At 40.2% G+C, this 23,095-nt stretch overlaps 1 protein-coding gene across 2 annotated transcripts in view; it reads left to right on the forward strand.

Moving 5' to 3' along the window:
* Positions 1-23,095, forward strand: part of rxraa (retinoid X receptor, alpha a) — a gene marked incomplete at both ends in the record, with an annotated part of 109,950 nt that overhangs the window by 51,999 nt on the left and 34,856 nt on the right. For both annotated transcript variants that reach the window (XM_079256912.1, XM_079256913.1), the window contains one exon: positions 15,365-15,603. In XM_079256912.1, the coding sequence (XP_079113038.1) occupies positions 15,365-15,603 (239 nt within the window). The remainder of the gene's footprint in view (positions 1-15,364; positions 15,604-23,095) is intronic.

Here is a 23,095-nt window from a genome sequence, read left to right on the forward strand (position 1 = left end):
TAACCGGCACAAATTGAGGCGGATTAGATATCCTAAAGAGCAAGGGGAGGGGTGGACAAGGCTGCACTGGGTCCAATCTAGGTGTTAGACTAGATCAAACACATGGAGAGGGCTTACTTTAGTTCATGCCTTCGCAATTTCTATGTACGAATTGAAGTTATTAGTCGGCTTCTATTTCTGAACGAGTCATCAAGTGACAAATTCCCCATCCGGATGTCACCAAGTGGTACTGATGCTTTATTTTCCTAATGTAGGAAGTGGTGTACAGGCACACCTTGTAGGTTTCTTTCTCACAGACAGTTCAGCATCTTTAACCCCTAAAACTCCAAACCTTTTTTCTTTTTTGGCAGGTCGAAACTCAACCCCCTTTAAACACAGTCCTCAAACATTCAGAAGAGCCTAGTGTCAGATTATGAGGCTAAAATGATGTGAAATGTATTTGGAATCATCAAAAGTTAACAACAAAAAAAACAGAATTTAATACCAACAACATTTTGTAGAAGTAACACAGTAAGTTGTTTGTCGTTTGCATATCATCCTCTCAAGTTTAGGAAAAAAAAAATATTTACATGCTATTCTTACGCTACTATTTACCTACCATCATAAAACCAACTCCAACTCAGCTCCTTATTGGTGCCACCATGGATCAAAGACATCCTTTTCGCAGGAGGTGATTTATAAATGCGATTTATAAAGATCTCAAGATTACATGAAGCAGGTTTTCTATGTATCCCTACTCACCTGAATCAATCATTGTTCAGAACTCAATAGGCTGTAGCATCCATTTAATGGAAGCCAAGTGTGTTGGAACAGGGATACATTGAAAACCTGCAGGACAGCGGCCCTCGAGGACCAACTTTGAACACCCCTAAAGAGTCAGCTACACATCACAGCTGACCCCACAGAGTTACACACTACTGCTCTGGAGAAAGTGTTGACAACATAAGTGCTGCTGACCGGGCAGAGTTTTCACAGTTAAATGCCGGAGATGATCGCGATGACTTGATTATTCTCTTTTCTTTGACTCAGCGGTTTGTTTGTTTTTTCATGCCCGTAAGTCATATTTACATTTCACTTTCTGTCCAGTTTATGACAACCAAAAAGTGCGAAAAGTGCGAAAGTGATCTGGTTTCCTGCACCTACTTGTTGTTTAATTACGCTTCATGCTGTGTTTTCAGTTTGGTTATTATCTCTGTGTTTAGACTCGACCGTGTGCCCTCAAGTGTGTTTTGGCAGTGAGCGAGGCAGATAAGGAGCTGTGTTGTGATTTTCATCTCTCGGCTCTAACAAAGAGGAAGTTCGATGAATAGGGGCTTCCTGTCTGCTTTGTGTTTCCACAGCTACATGAATTCAAGCTGCAGTGTTGGATCTACAGGCTGAAGCTATGGTTGAAAAAAAAATGCGGAAGATTTTACCATATGGCAGGTGTGCTCTCAGCTTCATCATTTAGATGCCATGAGAAAATCCTGCAGGTTTATTTATTTATTTATTTATTTTTAGCTTTTTAGGCTTTTGCTATTTTACATCTGAAGACATAATGAGTTTTTGAATGGAGCCGAGGAGAATAAGTTGTAATCTTCTTCTCCCGACAGCTGCTCTGCAGGCTACGGTAGTAATTATCACTCCAAGCCACATCTTTGATCATCCAGCATTGTCAGTTTCTGCTCCTGACATAAGCTGCTGACCAAAGCGCAGCTAGCGTGATACTTTAACCAACCGTCATTATTCTGCACACTACATCTCATTCTTTTTAGCCTTGTTGCTCCTGCTACTCCTTTGTGCCGCTCGGTTATTTAACATGCATTAGTTTCATTTCCGCCACACTCCCACTGAAAGAAAGGTGCTTTTTTTTTCCCCTGTGCAAATAAGCCAGGTGTAATGGTGGTATTTATCATTCATTTTTCTTTCAACTCAGTTATTCAAAGCTTTAAAGTTTAATGATTGGAAACTAAATAAATCCCGATGCCATTTGGTTTAAAGTTTGGTTCGGTTATTCTTCCCACTGAATCAGCTGCAGTTGGTATTGTCTCAAACTTGAGCAGATGTTTCCTCTCGCAGCTGCAAATCTACAATTCAGAATCATTTGTTCATCTGAATGAAGATAAATCAAAGTAATTCTCAAGTTTGGAAAACTTTTTCAGTCACTGGAAATCCTTCCATTATCTGTAAGAACATGCAGTTCATGCATTTAGAGGTTGAGGTACTAAAGATGTAGTAGCACCTAATTTCCCTTACATTTATTCTTTCTGTGTGTTTTTTCTTACGTTGCTCAACAAGGTGCTTATTTCAGATCCCTTTTAACGTTCACTCTAGCAAAAAGGCCAGAGAAAAATGTTTCTCTTTGTTTTTTCCATTTGTTTTGGACAAGGATAAAGAAAATGTTTTTTTTTTTAGCAAATGTTGTCATGTTAAAATAAGTTACTAATAATGTAACAGTGAAATGGTTAAAATGTGAAACAGTAGCATTATAATAACCACTTTGTTTGGCTTTTACATACCCAAAACAAATTGGTCGAGATGGCTTATTTTTACAATTATTGAAAGAAATTAATCAAAATCCCTTCAAATTTACCTCTTCTAAATGGTACACCAAGACATTAAATGGTTAAATTTGAGGCTATTACATGTAGTATGCAAGGTACTTCACTCTGAAGTGTTTCCAGGCCGCTGCTTTCAACAGCATTTGCTTGGCCTCCTGTCCCGCTGCTCCCTTCACGAGCTAGCCAGGACTCTGGCTCGGAGCTCCCGGGGAGAGATGGTATATCACCTCTGAGCTAAAGAGAACAATTAGGCCATATCAACAGATCAGAGTGTTGGCAGTTGGTTCACAGTTAGCAACAGCGCCAGTAATCTGTGGCTTAGTTGGCACTTAGCCACGACAAGTCGCGGCTCCATGGCCTGTTCAGACACTTAAGAGTCACAAAGGGCACCGGCATGCCTCGGGATCTGGCACTTTCACCACATGCCATCAGGGAAATGAAATGGGAAGAAAGTAAAAGCCCAAGAGATGCAGAAAAAGAATAAAAAGTGAGATGGGAGGGGAAGAATTAAGTCTTTAATGAGGGCAGTTGTTTCAGCAGGCAAAAGGAATCTGGTTATATCAACACAGTGTATCAAATGATGGCTGTTAGTGGCCCACCTACTGTGAAATTATGGGTGGCCTGTTTTGGGTCTTTTCTGCCTCGTATCCTGCATTAAGGCCTTTGTGTAGACTCTTAGATTTTCTATTTTAGTCCACAAGTTGGATTGTGAATGCCAGCAGACGGGGGCACGAATAGACTTCATGAAGAGGGTTTGGGTGGTTTTGATTTGAGCCGTCACAGAAAAATGCACGATCATATCTCGCTTCAGATGGAGTCGCTGTCGTGTCTGAAGCTTTCATCAAAATGTGGTTTTGTGCACCTTCCTTAATCTTGATTTACTGTAATGGGGATTAAAAGTAATGAGCAAGAGAAAGGACTTGTAAAGTGGCTTCGTTGTTTGTTTCTGTCACGCACAGGGTTACAAGTCAAAGCACAACAAAGGTAGTTTAAAATATATCTTTAGTCTTTTTCTTCCTCTTTTTCCTGTCATCATCGTCCCTTTAGCCTTCTTTTGTCTTGGGCTGCATCTTATTACTTCAGAAAGCGCCAGAAACCAAAGAGGACATTACTGCTGCGATTCATTGATAACATAGATGGAAATAGCGGACAACAAAAACAGTTTGTCACATTTATCCATCACATTTATTCTACCGTAACAGCCTTGCAATTTCATTAAGTGTCTTTCAGTAATAGTGTTCCAGGCTTCTTGAAGGACTTTTCAAAGCCACTCCTTGGATGTTCACCGCCTTTTGTTCTGTTATCTGCCGAGATGGTCCTATATGCTTCAGTGATGTTGGAAGTCAGGGCTGTTTGGACGATTTATTTCGCCATCAGGCCACATTTTGCCTTAAGAAAAGCTTCTTTACAGTTGTCCTTCCATGTCAGAGGAGGTTTCAGATGCATCTCTCTGGTTTTGTATCAGCAAACTTTGTAAGCGTTGTGGTGCCAGTGGTCAGGGTGCTCCCACATAAGGAAAACCATTGTAGCCTGCTTCAACTCGGTAGATTTGAACAGGCTCATCTGAAGTTGCAAACTATGCAACATATGATAGCCTACATTGTTTAAGCTAACCAGTGACAGTTTCAGTCACATCAAGTTCGCTGTTCATCAATATTTATTTTGGAGTGTCAGTCCAAAATGTTAAATCTAAACGGACTTATCAGCACTTACCTTTCCTCTCTTCAGACTCCACACACAATAAGCTTGTCAGTTGCTCTGAGTTTACTTTTCAGGTTCAACTAATAAAGTTAGGCTCCGCCTCTTTCCCCATCGCCACACTGTGAAAGCTGCATTCATGTGCAGAGTAGATGTCAGAACGCAGAGTAGCGTACTGCTGCTGCGGTTCTGGAAGCGTAAATGTAGTTTCATTTGAGATTATTTAATTCTTTACATTTTGAAGATGTAACCGTATCGGCGTGGTTGAGTCAGCGTAGGGGAAAACCGATAAGGTCTTTTTACTGTTTCTGAGGACAGTTTTTGGACCTGTCCACTTTGCCACGATGTTTTAAGGACAGTGCAACTGGAGATGCCTGTTATGTGCTGACGCATAAGTAGTTCATCTCCTGTTTGGTAGGGCTGTGATGATATTATGTCCTGATTCGATTCCAGTTTTTTTGAGTGCCGATTCAATTTAAACTGCGATTCTCACATTTCTTCAATATTGCTGATTTTTGTAGATTTTTAAAAAAAAAAAAAAAATGGATAGAATTTCTTTTTTTTGCTTGCCATTTTTCTTGATTTCAATGAGGAAAAAAACAGCACAGTAGACAGACCATCATTCTGCTGCTATAATGCCCAAGAAGACAAGTAAAAAGATCAATAAAAACAATAAAAATGATAAAAAATTTATGGTGGATTATTTTTATTCATTTGAAAGTATATATATATATACATACATATATATATATATATATATATATATATATATATATATATATATATATATATATATATATATATATATATATAATTTTTTTTTTCCCACAAAAAATTTTTAAAATTGTGAAGCAAAACATCCCGATATCCGATTTTTTGATTAGATTTTCCCACCCCTACTGTTTGGTGTCTTTTTTTTTATCCCTGAACGACTGGCAGATCATTGTTGAACGACTTATGAATAGAAGAGAATCAGAAAAAGCGGTCAGGTGAAGGACTCGACTGAAAATGATTAACAAGCAGCCAACGTTCGTTGAAGAAAAAAAAAGCCCTTTGAAAGACAGTCAGAAAGTTGGAGACCACTTAAAAGGAGGAAAATCCTTGAAAGTACATCTCCTGCACAGAGCTACATCTTATTGTTCACAGATTTAAATAGAACAGACTTTCTTTAGACAGAGTTTATTAAGCTTCTTTTGCAAACAGAAACTTTTCCAAAGTCCCTGAGATTCAGAACCTCGTCATCTCCATTCTGAATTTGTAAATTTAATTTAAACAAAAAACTGACCAAAGTGAAGTCAAACTATCTTAACCTCAAAGGATTTGTATGTTCAGCTGATTAAAGCAGCTTCACAGGAGTGTAAACTGGAAGAATACACTTTCTACTGACTCTTACTCCATTTCCTCCTCACACTGAAGCATCAAAAGCTCAAATTATAGCAGAAAGCAGAGTGACTCACCAAAGCACCTTGATCAGCTGCCATAGAAGTCATTCGAGAGAAAGGAAGTGCGACATCACTGAAAATATAAAACACAAAGAAAACAAATGCTTTCAAATAAAAAAATAAAACCCTTCCAATGAAGGTTTTTCTTTTTCAGTATTGCTGCATATTGAAATTTTGTGTGTATTTTTTGTGAGCATTATAGAGGCAAAATAAGCAGTTTAACAGCAAAACATTTGGACTTGGTAATCCTTAATGCCTCTCGGTCCACCTTCCTGACAGTTTTTTTCTTTTTTTAAAATTTGTTTTATCCTTTGAAGAAACAGTTTTGAGCTTTTTTTTTTTGGTTTCTTTTCCTAAAAATGCACCTCCTAAGTGAGTCAGGCCGAAGCCGGACATGTTTTACATCCTGCTGTCATGTCATCTGCCAATTATAAACCTTCTCCATTCACACACTCCCACCACCTAACCCCCCCCCCCCCCCCCCCCCCCCTTTCTCAGAGTAAACACATATCCCAGATATTTACACTCTGAAGGGACAAGATTAGCCTGTTTATGTAGTAGGAAACAGTAGACAGGCATTTCCCTATTAATGAGCAGAAATGCACATGCACACGTACGTGCAGATGGCACAGAAACATGTTGACACTGCAGTGTGTGTTACTCCGAAAACAGAAGGCTGATGAATAATGGTCTAATTGTTGAGACACACACACACATTCACATAGCAAGCTTCATGGAAGATTAAAATATCAGCCAGCTGTCGTCATGGTGATACAGACATCAGAGGTGAAAACTCTGAAAATGAAGCTGTTATACCAGCTCCTGTGTTATTTTGAGCTTTTTTTTTCTCCGCGCAGCGCACTGAATCTCTTGGGTTTCTTTTGCTGAAATACCCCCCAACAAACACACACACACACACACACACACACACACCCATAAGCACGCGCACCTTCTTCTCCTCCATTCTTCTGAAAACATCCGGAGAAATGGTAATAAGTAGCGTTTCATCCTGGCTGCGCTGTGCCGCTCTGCGTATTTCACCAAAAAAAAAGGAAAAAGAAAAAAGTGACTCACCTGCTTCGCCTAAAATGTCCCTGTGAATAATAATAAATAATTAAATGAAAAAAATAAACCATCTTGTTTCCTCAAATCAACAGAAAGGGTGGTGGTGGGGAAAGGGGGGAGGGAGGGTTGTTGAAATATAAAATGGGAGCTGACAGACTGCAGATTCATCCAACTTTCTTTCTCCAAAGTAGCTGCCGTTTGCTAATGTGCTGTAGTGCAAGTGAGTCATGGCTGCTTCATTTATGTCAAAATCAATCCCTGAAAATTATTCTACACCCCCACCTCCCATAATTATTCTATGTTCAAGCTTGTGCCAGCAAACGATATAGAAAACACATTGTCTGTTCGAGGATCTCTATAGAGCCCATCTGGACATTTGTGTGTGTGTGTGTGTGTGTGTGTGTGTGTTGCTGTAGTGAAAATCCAGCAAAGTCCCAGAGGAATGTGGGATTGGACAGAAGCTATAGAGGTATTAACCCAGATCCGTATGCATCCTTTTGTGGGATGAAACTCACACAAAACACAGAAGCATTATGATTTGTGCCAATTGACCATCAGTTTCACTGATCATGATTAAAGAGGTTTGAATGACAACATGGCAACTATACATAAAGCATGACTTGCTGGGACTTACAGGCTCACTCCAGCTTTAATGTTTCTGTTTCTTTTTATGCTGCATCCCACATCCACGCACTGGACTGACTCTCCGCTGTTCCAGCAGCAGATGAATAATGTAGGAAGAGAGTTTGCTGTTAAGTGGGAAATGAGCGCCTGTCTCCGTGAGAATCGCTCATGGTTCTTATTAAAAAAGGAAAAACAGAACTTAGAGGTGCTTGTAACTGAGGCGAAAGAGCTCACGAAACTGCAGATGTTACTAGTGAGACAATGAACTGAAGACAAAAAAAGACACCTGTCTCATTTGCTCTTAGGACAGTTGAGACTACCATAAAGGGGGGTGTTGCAAACCGCTTTTCTATCCATAATGCATCACCCGATGCTGGTGGCAGAGGCGACACCGGCTCATGTGTTGGAAATGCAACCATTGGTATTGTCTCTGCATCCCTTCGAGTCTCTGAGACTCTCGATGGGAACAACACTCTAATCTTCTTTTTATTATTATTTTGCATTGTAAGCCTTCATCACAAGTTCCATATGTTTGTCAGCTGGTAAACAAAGACTGTTTCATCCTCCCAGATTGTTTTATTGTGGTGCCAACGAGCTAAAGCGGTCCAGAATTGTGCAGAAATGTTTGAGTTGTGGAGGCTTTAATGTTTAAAACCCAGCGTCTCAGATGATTTGTGCACAACTGTTTCGATGTGCATGCAGAAAATCATTCTGCTTGTTCAGAAAGCCAAAATTCAAAACATTATCAGCATTTGTTTTTTAAACAACTTAAATGTGAATCCTGTTATACGTCAAGTCTTCAGTGGCAGACTTGTACAGCAAAGAGGTTGAGGAAGGCAAGACTGGAGATATGATAGATTGAACTTGATATTCCAAAAATATTCACTTTAAATGGTCAGAAAGGAGAGATTGGATGGGCAAGTGATGCATTTCTTTTGATATATTCAGGTTTATATCATTCTGTAATGTACAAAATAAAGGTTGAATCAGCTGATAGTAATCATATTGATTAGGATTAGATTACTTTTCTGTATTTTCTGGCCCAATATGATGATAAAGTAGGTTGTCACAAATAGACAGGTTTACTAATGGATGGAGTCCGAAAAGACAAAGCCAAACATGATTGTAGTAAAGCTGTGATGGACTGACAACCTGGCCAGGGTGTACCCTGCTTCTCGCCCAATGATTGAAGGGATAGGCCCCACTTTTCCCACCACCCTTAACTGGACCAAGCAGTTAAGGAAATGGATGGATGGATAGATGGATGAGTTTGGTGTACATTTACGGTGAAGTCATTATGTTCAGTAGTTGCAGAACGTGAGCAAGAGCTAATTGTCTTGGAGTGCAGCCATGCTAGCAATGTCAGTATGTGCACAATGATATTGTAAATGTTGAATGGACTTTACTTATATAGTGCTTTTCCAGTCATGCCGACCACTCAAACCACTTTACACTCCTTGTCACATTCAGTCATTCACACACTCATACCACACAGTCACACCCCAATAGACACGTTGGGGGGCAACTTGGGTTCAGCGTCTTGCCTAAGGACACTTCGGTACGTAGTCAGGGGAAGCCTGGAATCAACCTTCCAACTTTCCAGTTGAAGGACGACTGCTCTTCCTTCTTTCCGCCCCCAATTATTGTGAAAAGTCATCTTACTGTGACGCCCTTGTGACAATTAATCCTTGTTTCTGGAGTTTACAGTGGCCTTTACTCTCTTTTCTTTCTTTTTGATCTGTTCATCTTCAGCAGCATTTTATTCCATTGCAGGGTAACAAGGACATTGGAGTCTATGCCAACTACTACTATGTGGTACTCGACACCTGAGCAGGTGGCCGGTTTGTCTCTTTTTAACCTTAATTAGTTTTTCAATTAACCTTAGACAGGATAGAAAGGAGACGGACGGTCCAGGGAACGCGTACCGAGAGGCAGAGGTGTAAACCACCATGAGGTGACAGTTACAACTGTCACCTCATAACTTTCCAAAGCCCAAGAAATGTATTTGAAATACTGGTTATGTTCTGTGATGGAGTGGCGACCTGTCCAGGGTGTACCTCACCTCTCACCTGCTGCTTGCTGGGATAGACTCCAGTTTCCCCACAGCCCTGAATCAGACTAAGCAGCTTAGAAAACGGATGGAAATTGTTTTATGTTCAAAATTAATTAAATAAAATTCAAATTCCAGTGTTCAGACATGTTCATTTGTATAAGCTCATTGAGTATTTCGCCGTTCGGTCGAGTCCGCCTGAACCTGCAGTTTGCTGTTAAATCAACAAACAAGATAAAATTTAAAATAAATTCAGATTCTTAACGCATCTGCAGCAGATCTGGATGTTACAGACTGTCGTCGTGATTTGTCTCATCTGTTCAAGGATTTCCAACACTCCCTGGCAGCGTTTCTACATGATAAAAAAATGCCAAATTACAACTTTGCTTTGTTCTCCGTCACCATGTAGAAAACATTAACCTCCACTGTCATGCAAGTGCCTTGTACCATCCTCGTCTGGATGTTAATAATGAGAAACACTAAAGTTATCTTCACACTTAAGGAGTAATGCAAAGCAACATTGCTCTTAAAGTTACAGAGACCGGGCAAAATTGCAAAGACATGCAAAATTCATGCAGATTTGCATTCATAGTTGTGACTGCAAATGTGTGAAGTCCTGACTAGACTGAGTAATCCTGAGGTGTCCTGGTCCAGACTTTGAGAGCTACAATCCTGCAACTTAAAGATGCATCCTTTCCACACACATGCAACTAATGTCTGCGTTCCCTCATCTGCGTATCATTAAGCCCTGCAGAGGCCTGATTAGGAGCCATTTATTTGATTCAGGTGTGTTGGAGAAGGGATGCATCTAAACGCAGCAGCATCGTAGATACTGGCCACCCCTGGAGTTATCCATGTTCTGTGTAACTATGAAGACCTTCTCAAGAAAGCAAATAAGATCAGTCTCCCAAAAACAATTTCAGATCATAGTTTTTGCCTCCAGTGCATTAGAGGCACTGCCTTAGTTTAGACTGAAAACCTGTGTGGGTAGTTTATTAAAACAGCTTCAGCCTGAACAGACCAGCTATTCACTTAACAAGAACCTCCGTTGCAGTCGCTTCTTTCCTTGGAAAAATCCTGCTTTAGCTTTTCATTCTAAACAAGCCTGATATTTTTCTCATTTCCTCATTAATCACAATCACAGCGGTTCCTTGATACAAAAAAAAAAGTAAGCAGCGTGTGAAGAAATAGCATTTTTGACATTTTATGTCAAAAATGCTTCTTTTATCTTGCCATTTCTTCTCATATGCATCATGCATTTATAATATTCTAAACACACAAGCCTGCGAAAAGCAGAGCATATATTGGCAGGTTTCCTCTGTGTAATCACTTCCAACGGCGGAACAAAAGGGCAAGAAAAGCAAGAGGGAGGGAGGCATTGTTTAGAGACAGGAGATGCTTGAATGCAGTACAGAGGCGATAAGTGGAGAACTGTGTCTGTGCCTGCCAGTAAGCTGGGCACTAATTTACTTATTTGTAGCTGTCACTTGTGCTGTTTTTTTTTTGTCTGCCTGGCAGTGTCGGCCAGTTGACAGGCAGCGACTGCAGACGACAAAGCTGCGGAGGAGTTTTCAGCCACTATGCAACCCTGAGACTTGTGCATTTACTCATTTATTGGATGCATGAGCGATTCCTTCATCTCTCGCTTGTCTTCAACAAACTCTTATCTGATCTCACTCGCTTGTTTATCAGATGTTTTGGGGATTTTTTTGCAAGATTATGTGAAGCCTTGCCAGAGCTTGTTGCCTTACCCAAGACTGTTGATGCACTTTCAACAGGTTGAAGTGGAAAATAGTGTTTTCATCCAGCTAGGAACAACTTCCAACAGGAAGAAACCCACAGAAATGCAAAGCACACACACATTTTTTTACTTTGAGAAATCTTTATATTTTTATGTTGTTTTTCTTTTTTCTTTAACATTTTCTTCTCCAACTGGAGAAAAAGGGACACATGCAGTCGGCGCTACCTCCCAGCGCATCTCTGTCATCCCCCTCCAGGTGGGGTCTTGCTGTTCGCTAAGCTCCCTCCCCCTGCCCCCTGCTGAGACCTACAATGGCAGATTGGCAACCCTAATACCTCAGCTCGCTTTATCTGCCTGAATTAAAACCCACTTGGAAAAAGAGTTATGGGTATTGCTGGCTCAGGAATATATTTCTATCTATTTTTTTTTCATTTGTCTTTTATTTTTTTCCCAAAACTTTTGCATATGGGTGTGTGTATGTGTGTGTACGCGTGCATTTTAGTGAAAAAATGTAATCAGAGGGATAAAAGCTCAAGGGGGGGGGCATGTGTGTGTGTGGAGGAAGTGCTCATGAGGCAAAGCAGGATGTGCAGGAAGTGTTTAGCTTGGCTCAGCTGGGCCGATGTGGTGGTGCTCTGAGGATAGTTGGTGCAGAGGGAAAGATGGGAACCCCCCCCTCTTTTGTAGGGCATCCACCAGGTGTTTTATAAAGATCACACACATATGGAAATAAATGAAAACTAAACATCTGGGACAGAGTTACAAAGTAGAGGAATACTGGTGTCAGCTAAATGAGCCTCTATGTGGCGAGAGGCGAAAGAGGTACCTTTTGAAACATGGAAGTCTGGTAGACCCTCTCTCCACTCAAGTGTCCATGCTGTCGCAGCAGAAAGCAGGATGAATAAAGCTTGTTGGTATCAAAATTAGCCAGGCTATAAAAGAAGCAGCCGACTAAGTGAACTAAACTTAAAATTTCATATAAATAAAGATCATAAATAACATCTTCTGTTCAAGGTTCTTCTTTACATACTGAATACACACATAGCTTGATGGTTATTAAGCTTTTTTTTGTCTGAATTTCCTGACCACACATTTTAGTAGATACTTATTAGCAATAAACAGTGTAAAAGCAGGGATTGATGGAGTAGGATAACTGTCAATTAAAACGTACGTACAAGTATTCCACAATCTGCAACTCAGCTGAATTAGTCGAATAAAAAAAAAACAAACAGTTTTTATTGTTTGCTTTATTGTTGCCATGGCAACAATAAAGGTTAGAATGTGGTTCATTTTAAGTTTAGAGGAGAAAAAAACAGCAGGAGTGGTGTCGTAAAAGGTATGTAAGGCTCCTAAAAGAAGCATTTCATATCTTATCTTGAAAATCATTTTTACTTCTATCAACCCTTCAACTTTTGTCCAATCAAATTGGCCCTTACCCTTCCCCCTACTGGCTATTTGCATATTGCAGCTTGCAAACATGCTGCGTTAATATCTGAATACATGCCTCTAACAAAGCTGTTCTAAATGAAGATGAACACTCCTACACGTCTTTGGAATTAGCTAATGCTTAACAGTTCACTTCCTGATCCTCCTACGATGTTGGTTTTTATTAACTAGCCTAAATAAAGGTAAAAATTTACATATGTGTATGTGGTGCGTAGACAAAATCTTACCAAAAATACAACACTAATAGAAAAAGAGATGAATACTCACAAATGGTTTTAGTCTTATTTTTAAAATAGAAAAAGAAAAAAACAACTGAATTTACTGCTACATGTCATATTTTCAAACATGGCCCTAAGGATGTGAGAGGGGTCACATCTCCCTGACAGATCAAATCACTCATCTTAAAACAGGCCTGTCATAATAAGCAATAAGTTAATTAATCACACAATAAGAACAAATGTGCACAATAAGTTTGCCTGACGCAATTATTTTCATATCTTTCTTTTCTCTCTCAAGTGTCACATTTGTTTTTAGACGATATTAACTAAACACAGCAATACAACAAGCTAACATCTGTACTTAAAACACAACCATCAACTGCAAAAAAAGACATTAACAAACAGGCTAGCTCCATCTTCCTGACAGTCAGTGTTTATCTGAGAGGTTAAACGCAAACAGGTCAGTGCAACATGATGTGCACTCAGGTTGGTAAAGTGATGCTGCCCTTTAATATTGTTCAAGGTGACATTTTAAAAAAAATGTTGCAAACATTTCACATTCAGTATGAATTGCCTGGATGAACGAAGATGTTACAAACGGCAGTTTTCCAACTTTACAATGGCATGAAAAATGACCTACTGAAGGCGATCAAAGATGTTAAATTTTACCATTCCACCTCTGGTCAAGTACAAACATGTGTCCTTATGTGAGCTTACACCATAGACTGTGTAACTGTGTTGCATAGTATTTAGAGACCATATGATGACCATAAACTAGTCTGCAAATCGAGCTAAATGTTCTTTAGAAATGAAAGTATGTTGATCTTTGAATTGGTGTACTTGCATTATTATGGCATTATTGCTGTTTCAATTGAAAATGGACTCAAAATGACAACAATAATCACTTAGCACAATATTATCGTTTATCGCAATAATTTCTAAGACAATTAATCGCATGGCAAAATTTGTTACTGTGATGGACCTATCTTAAAGATCACCATCAGTGTGACAGACTACCTGTCATTCCTGTCATCACTTTTACATGGACACAAGAACCTCTGAAAAATACACACCTGGTATCCAGAACAGCCCTAATGACTCAGCAGTTTTTTTTTAGTATCATTTTTATTTTCTTCCTGAGCAACTTATCAATAAAGAGCTTTGCAATGATGTCATGGCAATACTAATAAACAATAGGTGTCATATCTGATTGATAAAGTGTGAAACGGGGTGTGATAGGTAAAACTCAGAGCCCTTTTTAACTCGATCGCAACCGTGTGTGAAATTGTGTGAACGTATTCATATTTTACTAGCACAATGCATTTTAACCGTTTATTTGTACATATTTCCAAATTGATACATGAACATATTTTGTAATTGTGTATCTGTATCTTATTAGTTATAGGTCACGAAGCAGTTTGTGAGAATTTCTATTGTGAATATTTGTTATAGAGTCGTATGAAGTGCTTTAGTTTTGTGGTCAAAATTTAAGTCCAACATGTGCTATTGATACATTTCTCCTTCTTTGATGAGCCACTAAACGTTTTATGTGATTTTACAGGTTTAGTTATCCAGAACTTGAGATTTATTTGCATGTATGTGTAATTGTACATACATGCCTTAATTGACAGTTATCTTTCCCCGTAGGGATGGTTCATTTTGACATAAATGGGAGAGGAAAGTAGCAGAGTCTGTCAATAGGAAGCAAGAGAGTAGACAGCAGTGCTGAAAGATGAGACGGGGGGGAGGGAGTTGTTATCAGTAGCCATACAACCATGTTGCCAAAGTCTGGGCATGTCAGTACATCTTCCTGTCTGTCTCATATCTGCTGTGTTGACAGCTGATGGGAAGATAGCCTGCTAAGTCAAGGTAAAGACTGGGTTTTAAGTCTGCGAGAGGGAGGACGGAAGGAGCAGACGAGCCCTTGCACATATGACCTTAGTGTTATCGTTCTCTGCTGCTACAGTCTCGCTTCAGTTTTTCTCCTCGGCCGTGGTGCAAGGTCATGTTTTCATTCTCCTGGGCCCACTACCCCACTCATCAACCACATGAATTATACAGTGGATATATTGTACATGCTGACCTCCTGCATTCCTGAGGGGAAGCACTTTTGATGTTTGAGGGACAGAAGCAGACAGCAGCAATGACAGCATAAACATCTCGGCTGTTGTTGTGTTAGTTTTTACTGTTTTTCCACTGTGAGTTATTCTAGATGGTGTTTTGTTTTTAGGTTTCTTTTTTTCCTTTTTTAAATGTTCCATTTTCCTGGACAGGGCTCAGATTTAACACCTGCTTTCACACTTCACCAGATGTGCTTGACTCTCGCTGCCAACAGCTTTGGTCAGGCTGCAAAAAAACTAATTAGCTCAAGTGTGAAGACGTCCTTTTTTGAAAAGGATCAACAAGGACGCATCAAAATGCGAAAATGTGAAAATGCAAAGCCAGGGTGTCACATTTTCAGTTCATTTGATTTGATGCTCACATCTCACATGATAAAACTTTTAGGTTTTTAACGTTTCTTTTTTTTTTTTTTCCTTCAGATTCATCAGGACAGGTGACCTCCTCGCCCCTCGGCTCGCCTACATCCCATCGAGGGATGCACCCGTCTCTGCTCAGCCCAACCTCTATGGGGCCCTCTGGCTCGCTCCATTCTCCCATCAGCACCCTGAGCTCACCAATGAACGGCCTGGCGTCACCCTTCTCCGTCATTAGCTCTCCCATGGGGCCCCACTCTATGAACTCACCCGGCATGGGCTACGGCCCCAGCGTCAGCCCCCAGGTGAATACCTTTTAAAAACATGCATAGAACAAACATTTACAAGCCTGATATTTTTAGCATGCATGCAGATATATTTTACATCAACTGCAGTGAGAGGGGCAAGATTTACTAAATCAAGTAATTTAGCATGTAGTCACAAATCATAGGGGGGGAGCGGTCAGTTCTTGGGGTTATATGCTAAAACCGAGCAGATCTGTTTGTTAATGACAAAAGCCATCCCATCGGATCCCTTTAGGAGCCTAAAGTGGTCATCTGTTCAGTGATGGCTGCATGTTGTCTCAGCAAGAGTGGATCAGTTTAGTGCTTTTTGGTTGGTTCCTTATGTTACTTTCAAGTTCAAAAAGCTGAGGTTCATCATCATCTCCACAGCAGCAAAACTGGGTTTGTACTGAGCAATGAAAAGTCTTTTGACAGGCGTTCAGGAAAAACTAAAACTAAGTTTCAAGCAATGAACAATAAGGTTTAGTTTTTGTATACACATAAAAAAAAAGTGTGCATGAAAAGGTCTAAATGTGCAAGATAGTGGACAAGCAAGTTAAAGTAGGTGGAGGTGTGTGTAGTCGGTACGTGGATGTGCAGATGGAACGAGTCCTCAGCGTGTTCCACATAATGACAGCTTACAGCCGGTGATATGTCTGCAGTCTTCACACTGCAAAAATTAGCATAAGGACAATAAAATTGAGAATATTAAGACTAAAATAAAGTGAAATGATCTAGAAAATAAATAAATACTGATAAATAGATTTTAAAGAAATACTTAATTACATTTCAAGCCTTTTTTAATCAGTTCAAAAACCCTCAAAGAGGCCTGTTAAGTGCTTCTTTTTAGTGGTTTCTTTCTCAGTTTGAGATAAATGATCTTAAAACAAGATGATTCTTCAAATTTTAAGGATTTAAGAGAAGCCTGAGACACTGCCATCAACCAGTACACCCACACCACTGGGCTACCAGTGGCGGTGTGGGACAGATAGATCTTGCTTCAAGATGTTTTCTCAGTGTCGAAAAACATTAACAGGCTGTGTTTTTTATTTTGTTTTTTTTTTTACTTAACTTGAAATGAATGTTCCACAACTTGTTTTAAGATATTTCTCACTTGTCTAAAGTCTTGATATTTTTCTAAACTCAGGAAACGTGTGTGTGTGTGTGTGTGTGTGTGTGTGTGTGTGTGTGAGTGTGTGTGTGTGTGTGTGTGTGTGTGTGTGTGTGTGTGTGTGTGTGTGTGTGTGTGTGTGTGTGTGAGTAGGTGCTGGGATGTCTGGAAACAAGCTTTCACAGCTAAACTTGGGTCTGATAGATGTGACCTCAGTTTATAAGATATTTTAGCTTAACATGCATGTAAAATAACCAATTTTAAGATTCTCTTACCAAGAAGTAAAAGGCTTTTACTCTTAAAACAAGTTTAATAATCTCACACATTCTCCTCTTGATAAGTTTCTAACGCTCCAAACAAAATCAGAACAACTCTTCGGATGAACATGAGATTCTGAGACGTGGTTAGAAAGACAGTTTTTGCAGTTCACCACCCTCTCCAGAGAAGCAGCTTCTGAACCAGGAGGTGATGAAGCCAGGCAGGGTGTGGTGGTGGACAGGCCAAAATGCTGGAGCATCCTCAGTAAAAACCAGTATTTTGTGGGCAGCTTTGACAGCTGTGGTGGTGTGGGTGGTCCACGTGAAGTCCTCACTGGTGTGCAAACAGAGAAAGTTGAAGGCGGCAACCGTCTCCACTTCTGAGCCCTCCGTCTGTGTATCCTGAAGTCTACGAGCATTTCTTTGCTTTTGAAGATGCATTCAGGATTCTGCTGGGAGAACTGGTCTGGAACACCAAACCTCCTTCCTTTTAATGAACTTTTCTGCTTTAATCTGGAATAAATGGCTTGTAGGTAGGTGCTGTGATCCACCGCAGTATTTTCAGTGTCAGAACGCGAACCACATGGAAATAGTCAAGTTTGCAAAGACGTTTTTGTTGCAAAAGTGCCTCGGGACACAAAATACTACGTTTTTAGATATTGTAGCCTCGGGCTGGAGAGCTCGATACTCTGCTGCCTCCGTTGTGGTTTCATGAGGTTTTTCTGCGTTTGCGTTCAAATCAAAGGGAAATGCAGCTGCCCTCTGCACCAACTAGACTACCAGTTGTGGATTTTCTCTCACAAAACGGCTCTCAAATGTCTCAGAAGTGTAAATTAGACTTGCACACTTGCACGTTTTGCACACATATAATTTCTCTAAGCTAGGCTCCGGCAGACGGAGGCCCCAGCTTTGACCTCATGGCACATTCAATCAAGGCCCATTCAGCCAGGATTCCAGCGCGCTCCAGCTCTGCACTGGAAGCATGCTCGTCACGCTCTCCTTCCATATCTCACTTTCTTCCTTTCCTTTCACTCTGGCTGTCCTCTTGCCTCTCATTTCCCGTTCTTGTTATTATTCTTTGTCTTTGTCACATCAAACCCATTTCACCCCCCTCCCTCCTTCTGTCTCTGGTGTTCCATCAGTAAGCCTGTTTCCTTGGTATTAAACACACACGCGCACACACACATCCACAATTAAGACATCAAAGCTCGGAGTGGCCCAGTTTCTGTCTTGAGCCATATCTGAAATTAAAATTGCTCCTCCCCCTCTCCCCCCCACCTCCACACAAAACGTCTTTTCTGGCCTTTCTTTGTGTTTATTAGTAATTGTGTTGAAGTATGTCGGTGATGCAGTGCTATTCGGGGATGGGCTGTCCTCGCCGTTGTAAAGCTTATCTTCACCTTCTTAACCAAAGTGTCTCAAACGTGATGGGGTTTGGAGAGGATTTGGGGCACTTTGAGAACTGCAGTCAGAATCTTTCGTTTCTAGAAAGCTCTCTTCCCTCATCCCTCGTTCCTGTCCTTCCCCTTCGGATTCCTCCCCAATAATTCCGACACCTTCATCTGTCTTGCTGATGATGTCCCACAAAGATGGACTTTGTGTGCAGGTTGTGTGTTATGAAGTTTTTGAACAAGTTCGATCAGTTTTGTTTGAATCTTTTACAAGAGTTCAGCGTTTAATATGTAGTCACACACTATATGTGTTATGGTGAAGAAAGTCTGGTAGCTTCAGCTTGTATGATGGAGAGAGAAGTTCAAGAGTTTTGGTAATATGTTCTATTTAAGCCATTATGAAAAAGGTACATTTCCTCCACCACGTGGTCTGTTTGAATGTTTATGGAGTCACGCTAAAGGAAACACTTTGCTAAGATGTGTAAATGTCAGAATGTATGCATCACTGGTGAAACATAAATGGAAATGGCACATAGCACAAAATAAAAACTTTCAGGCTCACCTAGAAAAGCCAAAACTTTAAGGGTTAATCTGAACAAGTCCTTGTAACTCTAAACTTCTATGGCAGTCTAATATGTTAACGTTATCTCTGATAAAAAGAAGAAGTTAATTAGAAAGCTTTTAGTCCAGACTTTTCAGATAAGATCTTCAAAATGGGCATTATGGCAGAGTTTAGCACCACCTATGTACAAAGCTCCATAATTGGGGGGCTTCATCTTCGAAAGGTTAATGCACAAACTGATTATCATTAGGGATGCACCGATCCGCTTAAAGGGAGTTTTGATCCGATGCCGATATATGAAATGTGAAAATCTGCAGATACCAATATTTGCTGATTTTAAATCTGTTTATGTGAACATTATTGTGATTATGGTTATTACTTCTGTTATAACTGTATGATTTCATTAGGTTGTAATAAATTACCCATCTTTCTTAAGTTAACTCACCAATACAAATATAATATCATTACAGATCTAACAATTTCAACAAGTTTTATTTTGATTTGGCACATTTTAACCAAATGCAACTATAAATGTGGGATTTTGAAACAAAGATCTCGCTTTTACTGTCACGAAAAATGTCACATTTTAACATTCAAGGCATTTATGTCTTTTAAAACATGTCCGAAGCTTTTAATCAGACACATCTGTGCTGGCTTGACACTTTTATTATTACCAAGTAAGTACACACGCATGGTATTGAACCGATACTGATATCGGTATCGGTGCATCCCTAATCATTCATGTGATGAGTCACATGAGTTAAATATTTGCTACATATTACCTAAAAACCGGTTTGCATGACCCCTTAAAGGGCATCGAGTCAATCATTGAAGCCTGATTTTCAGTTCCACTTTTTCAGATTTTTCTCCCTGAAAATTGATGCATCCAGAAATAACAAGCAGTAATGATACATATTAATCAGGGTGATTTTGTTTCTTTCCATGTGAACTAGTTCATGACGTTCTTTGGTGTGTGTGGTGGTGTCATTTCCAACTATCTTTTAACTTGAACAAAGTTAAAAGTAGATTACATTATGTACTGTAGTCCCCACAGTACATTATGTACTGTGGGGACTACTGCATCTACACAATGACAGGGATGAAGAGAACACACACAAAATAAACAAACCATGTCATTATTAGGAAAAATCATTTTAAGGTAGAGAATGTGAAGGTGCATGAAATTAACGTTCACCTGCACGGCCTGAAGACAACCCTGCTGAGCCTTACTGCTTTTTTTTCTAGGTTTGGTTTCAGTTTCATTCATCACACCCATTTTAAACCACACACCCCTTTCGAAGTTGATCTCCGTTACATCAATAGCAAAACAATATCTTCACATGAGAAAAATAAAAGTGTTCTGTTGTCAAAGGACTTGTGAGGACAAATGGCACCAGACTAAAGCAAATAATGAAATTCTTATCAAAAAATCATTTACAACCACAAAATTTTCTGTGTGTTGAACCCATAAACATATAACAGCACAAAGCCAGATGCATTTGGAATGAGTTCGTTTTTTTTTTATCTTACACTTCATTATAAGTCCCCTGTTTCCACATATAGGACCAGTAGTGAGCAAAATGGTCATTAGATAAATATTTTGAAGCATTGTGGATACAGGGCTCTCCTTGAAAACTTAATATTTTATATTTTTCTTTGTTTATTGCTAAATCACGTATTAATGCTCGACCTCCCCGTGGGGACAAAAGAAGCGAGAGAATGAACAGAAGAGAAAATGAGAGTGGAAAGATGAACATCATTAACTTTACTAAACAGCTGCTGCTTCAGAAACTAAGCTGCAACAGAAAGCATCCTACGGCTCCTGTGAGAAAACAAAGCAGAGGATCATCAGGAGCACCTATAGAAAGACAAACTTATTAGCAACATTGGTGACAAGTAGACAACAAAAATAACTGTAGCATATGATAATTAAACCTGAAGTGCAACACAATAATTGCATAACCCTCTGTGTTTGTGAATGACAGACTGTGTTTTTGTCATCAAACTTATGTTTATTGGCACTAATGAGCCAATAAACATAAGTTTTTCCTGATTTACCAAAAAAAAAAAAAAAAAAAAAAAAAAAGGTTAAAAAAAAGTTCATAGTGAAAGTAAAACCTTAAAAATTTTTGGGTTTTTTACCTCCTGAAATGAAATAATCAGATTAGACACGTGATAGTTTTCCAGATGTTCATTTCAGCATCTAACTGTAAATGTGTGCATAACCGAGAGGCTTCTTACTGTTGCTCTGTGAGGGTGGAGAACGGCAGTTTGGTGTGCGAGTACAGCTCAGAGGTTAAAGATGGTGGGGCTGCCCTGTGGTTGTGAGGCGCGGCACCTCTGATGAGACGTGATTTGAGTCAGACGGCGAATGCCACTTACTCTTAACACTCGGCTGACTTGCTTTTTTCAGGAGCACTTAACTGGTACGAGGTCACAGCTCAGCTCTGTATTTAAGCTCCCAGTGCTCAGCGCAAGACTTCGCCTTGTTTTAATCACACACACACACACATATAACAAGGGCATATACTATCATTGTCATGATTTTTAAAAGGTGCGCCGTTCCTTTCTTTACTCTTAGCTGTCCACAACAACCTCTTGTTTAGCATAAATTTACAATCAGCGGTGTCCGGGACTCCTCCAAGCTTAAAACCATCATATTCAGGTGAAAAATAACTACAAACCACCCTAATTTCACCCATTGCCTTTTTTTTTTTCTAAAACAAGAAATGGTAGTAATCAAAAGCAGTGAGCCTCAACTGTCCTCCACATCAAAGATGTCTACGACTGTGTGATGAAAGCAGGATGACCAAGTGTCCCGTTCTTACAGGAATCTTACATCTTTCAAAAGCAAAAACCACATTTAAAGATGAGCAGAGTCCTTTATCATCAGCCAGTTCTCACATCTACAGCAGTAATTCTCCTGTCCCAGACACACTGACAAGCTGTGGCTCTGTCTTGTCTTTTTTCTTTTTCTCTACCTCAAATGAGAACACTTCTTGGTGTCTTATGATCTTTCCGGTCTAGCGAAAGAGATCAGAGAAGCATCCGCATATTCCAGAGAGGCGCTTTTCGGACAAGAACAGTTGGCTCTGACTAGAAATGCATACCTTGTCTTTTGTTCCGCGGGTTTTGCTGTTATAAGACATGTCGTCTCTTGTTTGCAGAGGTATATGAAGGGGGGACTGCTGGCAGTAAACATTCTCTGGTATGTGGTCAGAGGCGTTGCCAGGCCACAACTCTGCTTATTACGATCAGACCCATTAGGGGTTTTTGTCTGTGGATTCAGCTCACAGACAGCACAGACCGTCCTCGATCACAGACACCACATCTCCTTCTAGCAGCTGGAAGCGATTAAATGCAAGGCTTGGAATATGTTTCACACTTCCAGTTACAATAGCAACAGTTGTCTGACTGTTGTCTTTTGTGGAAAATGGGTTTTTTTTTTTATCATTGTACCACTGCAGGGTCCAACTTTCCATTTGCGGCTTAGCCTGTACTCCTCTGGCCTCTGTGCTCCTGCTCTTGAAATCTCCCCAAGGAACCTAAACCAACAACAGGCCCCCAATGTCTCCTTGCACACCTTAAAAATACATATAAAGCTTGTCTGTTTTGAGAGTCCAACACACACACACACACACACACACACATGTTTTACAAGAGATGGAACACGCGCCTAATAAGTTATAAATGAGCTGCGGCAGTGATGATGTCATGTTCCAGTTCTGGGCACGTCGTGTTCGGGCAACCGGGTCGCTAGGAAACCAGACCACAACACGCTGGAGAGAAAAGGAGGAGAGAGTGAGAGGGAGAGTGGTGGACTTCAGTCGCTTCCTGTATCGGCGTAATAAAGGTCCATGCCACTACTCAGAGCTTTGACAAACCTCGCTCTAACTCTGCACGATGTCATGGCCACACAAAGGATCTGTGTTCAGGCTCCCAAGGGAACCATTAAGACCCTCTAATGTCAATCAACCTTCACATGTATTGAGGCAAAGCTTTCTTTTAGTCCGTGCTGTCTCCAGGTAGCCATTAAAAGCTGAGTCAGAGCTCACTTTTTCCCCAGCGCTGTTGCTACATGGAAATGCAGCTAATGTGCAGATTTAATTTGGCTGTGTTCAGAGCGCAGCTCTCTAACCGTAAGCTTCTTGTTGAGAAAAAACGTCGCTAGTCCTAAAGACAAGGCTCTATG

Source organism: Telmatherina bonti (assembly GCF_933228915.1).
Source record: "Telmatherina bonti genome assembly, chromosome: 17".
Classification (NCBI taxonomy): Eukaryota; Metazoa; Chordata; class Actinopteri; order Atheriniformes; family Telmatherinidae; genus Telmatherina; species Telmatherina bonti.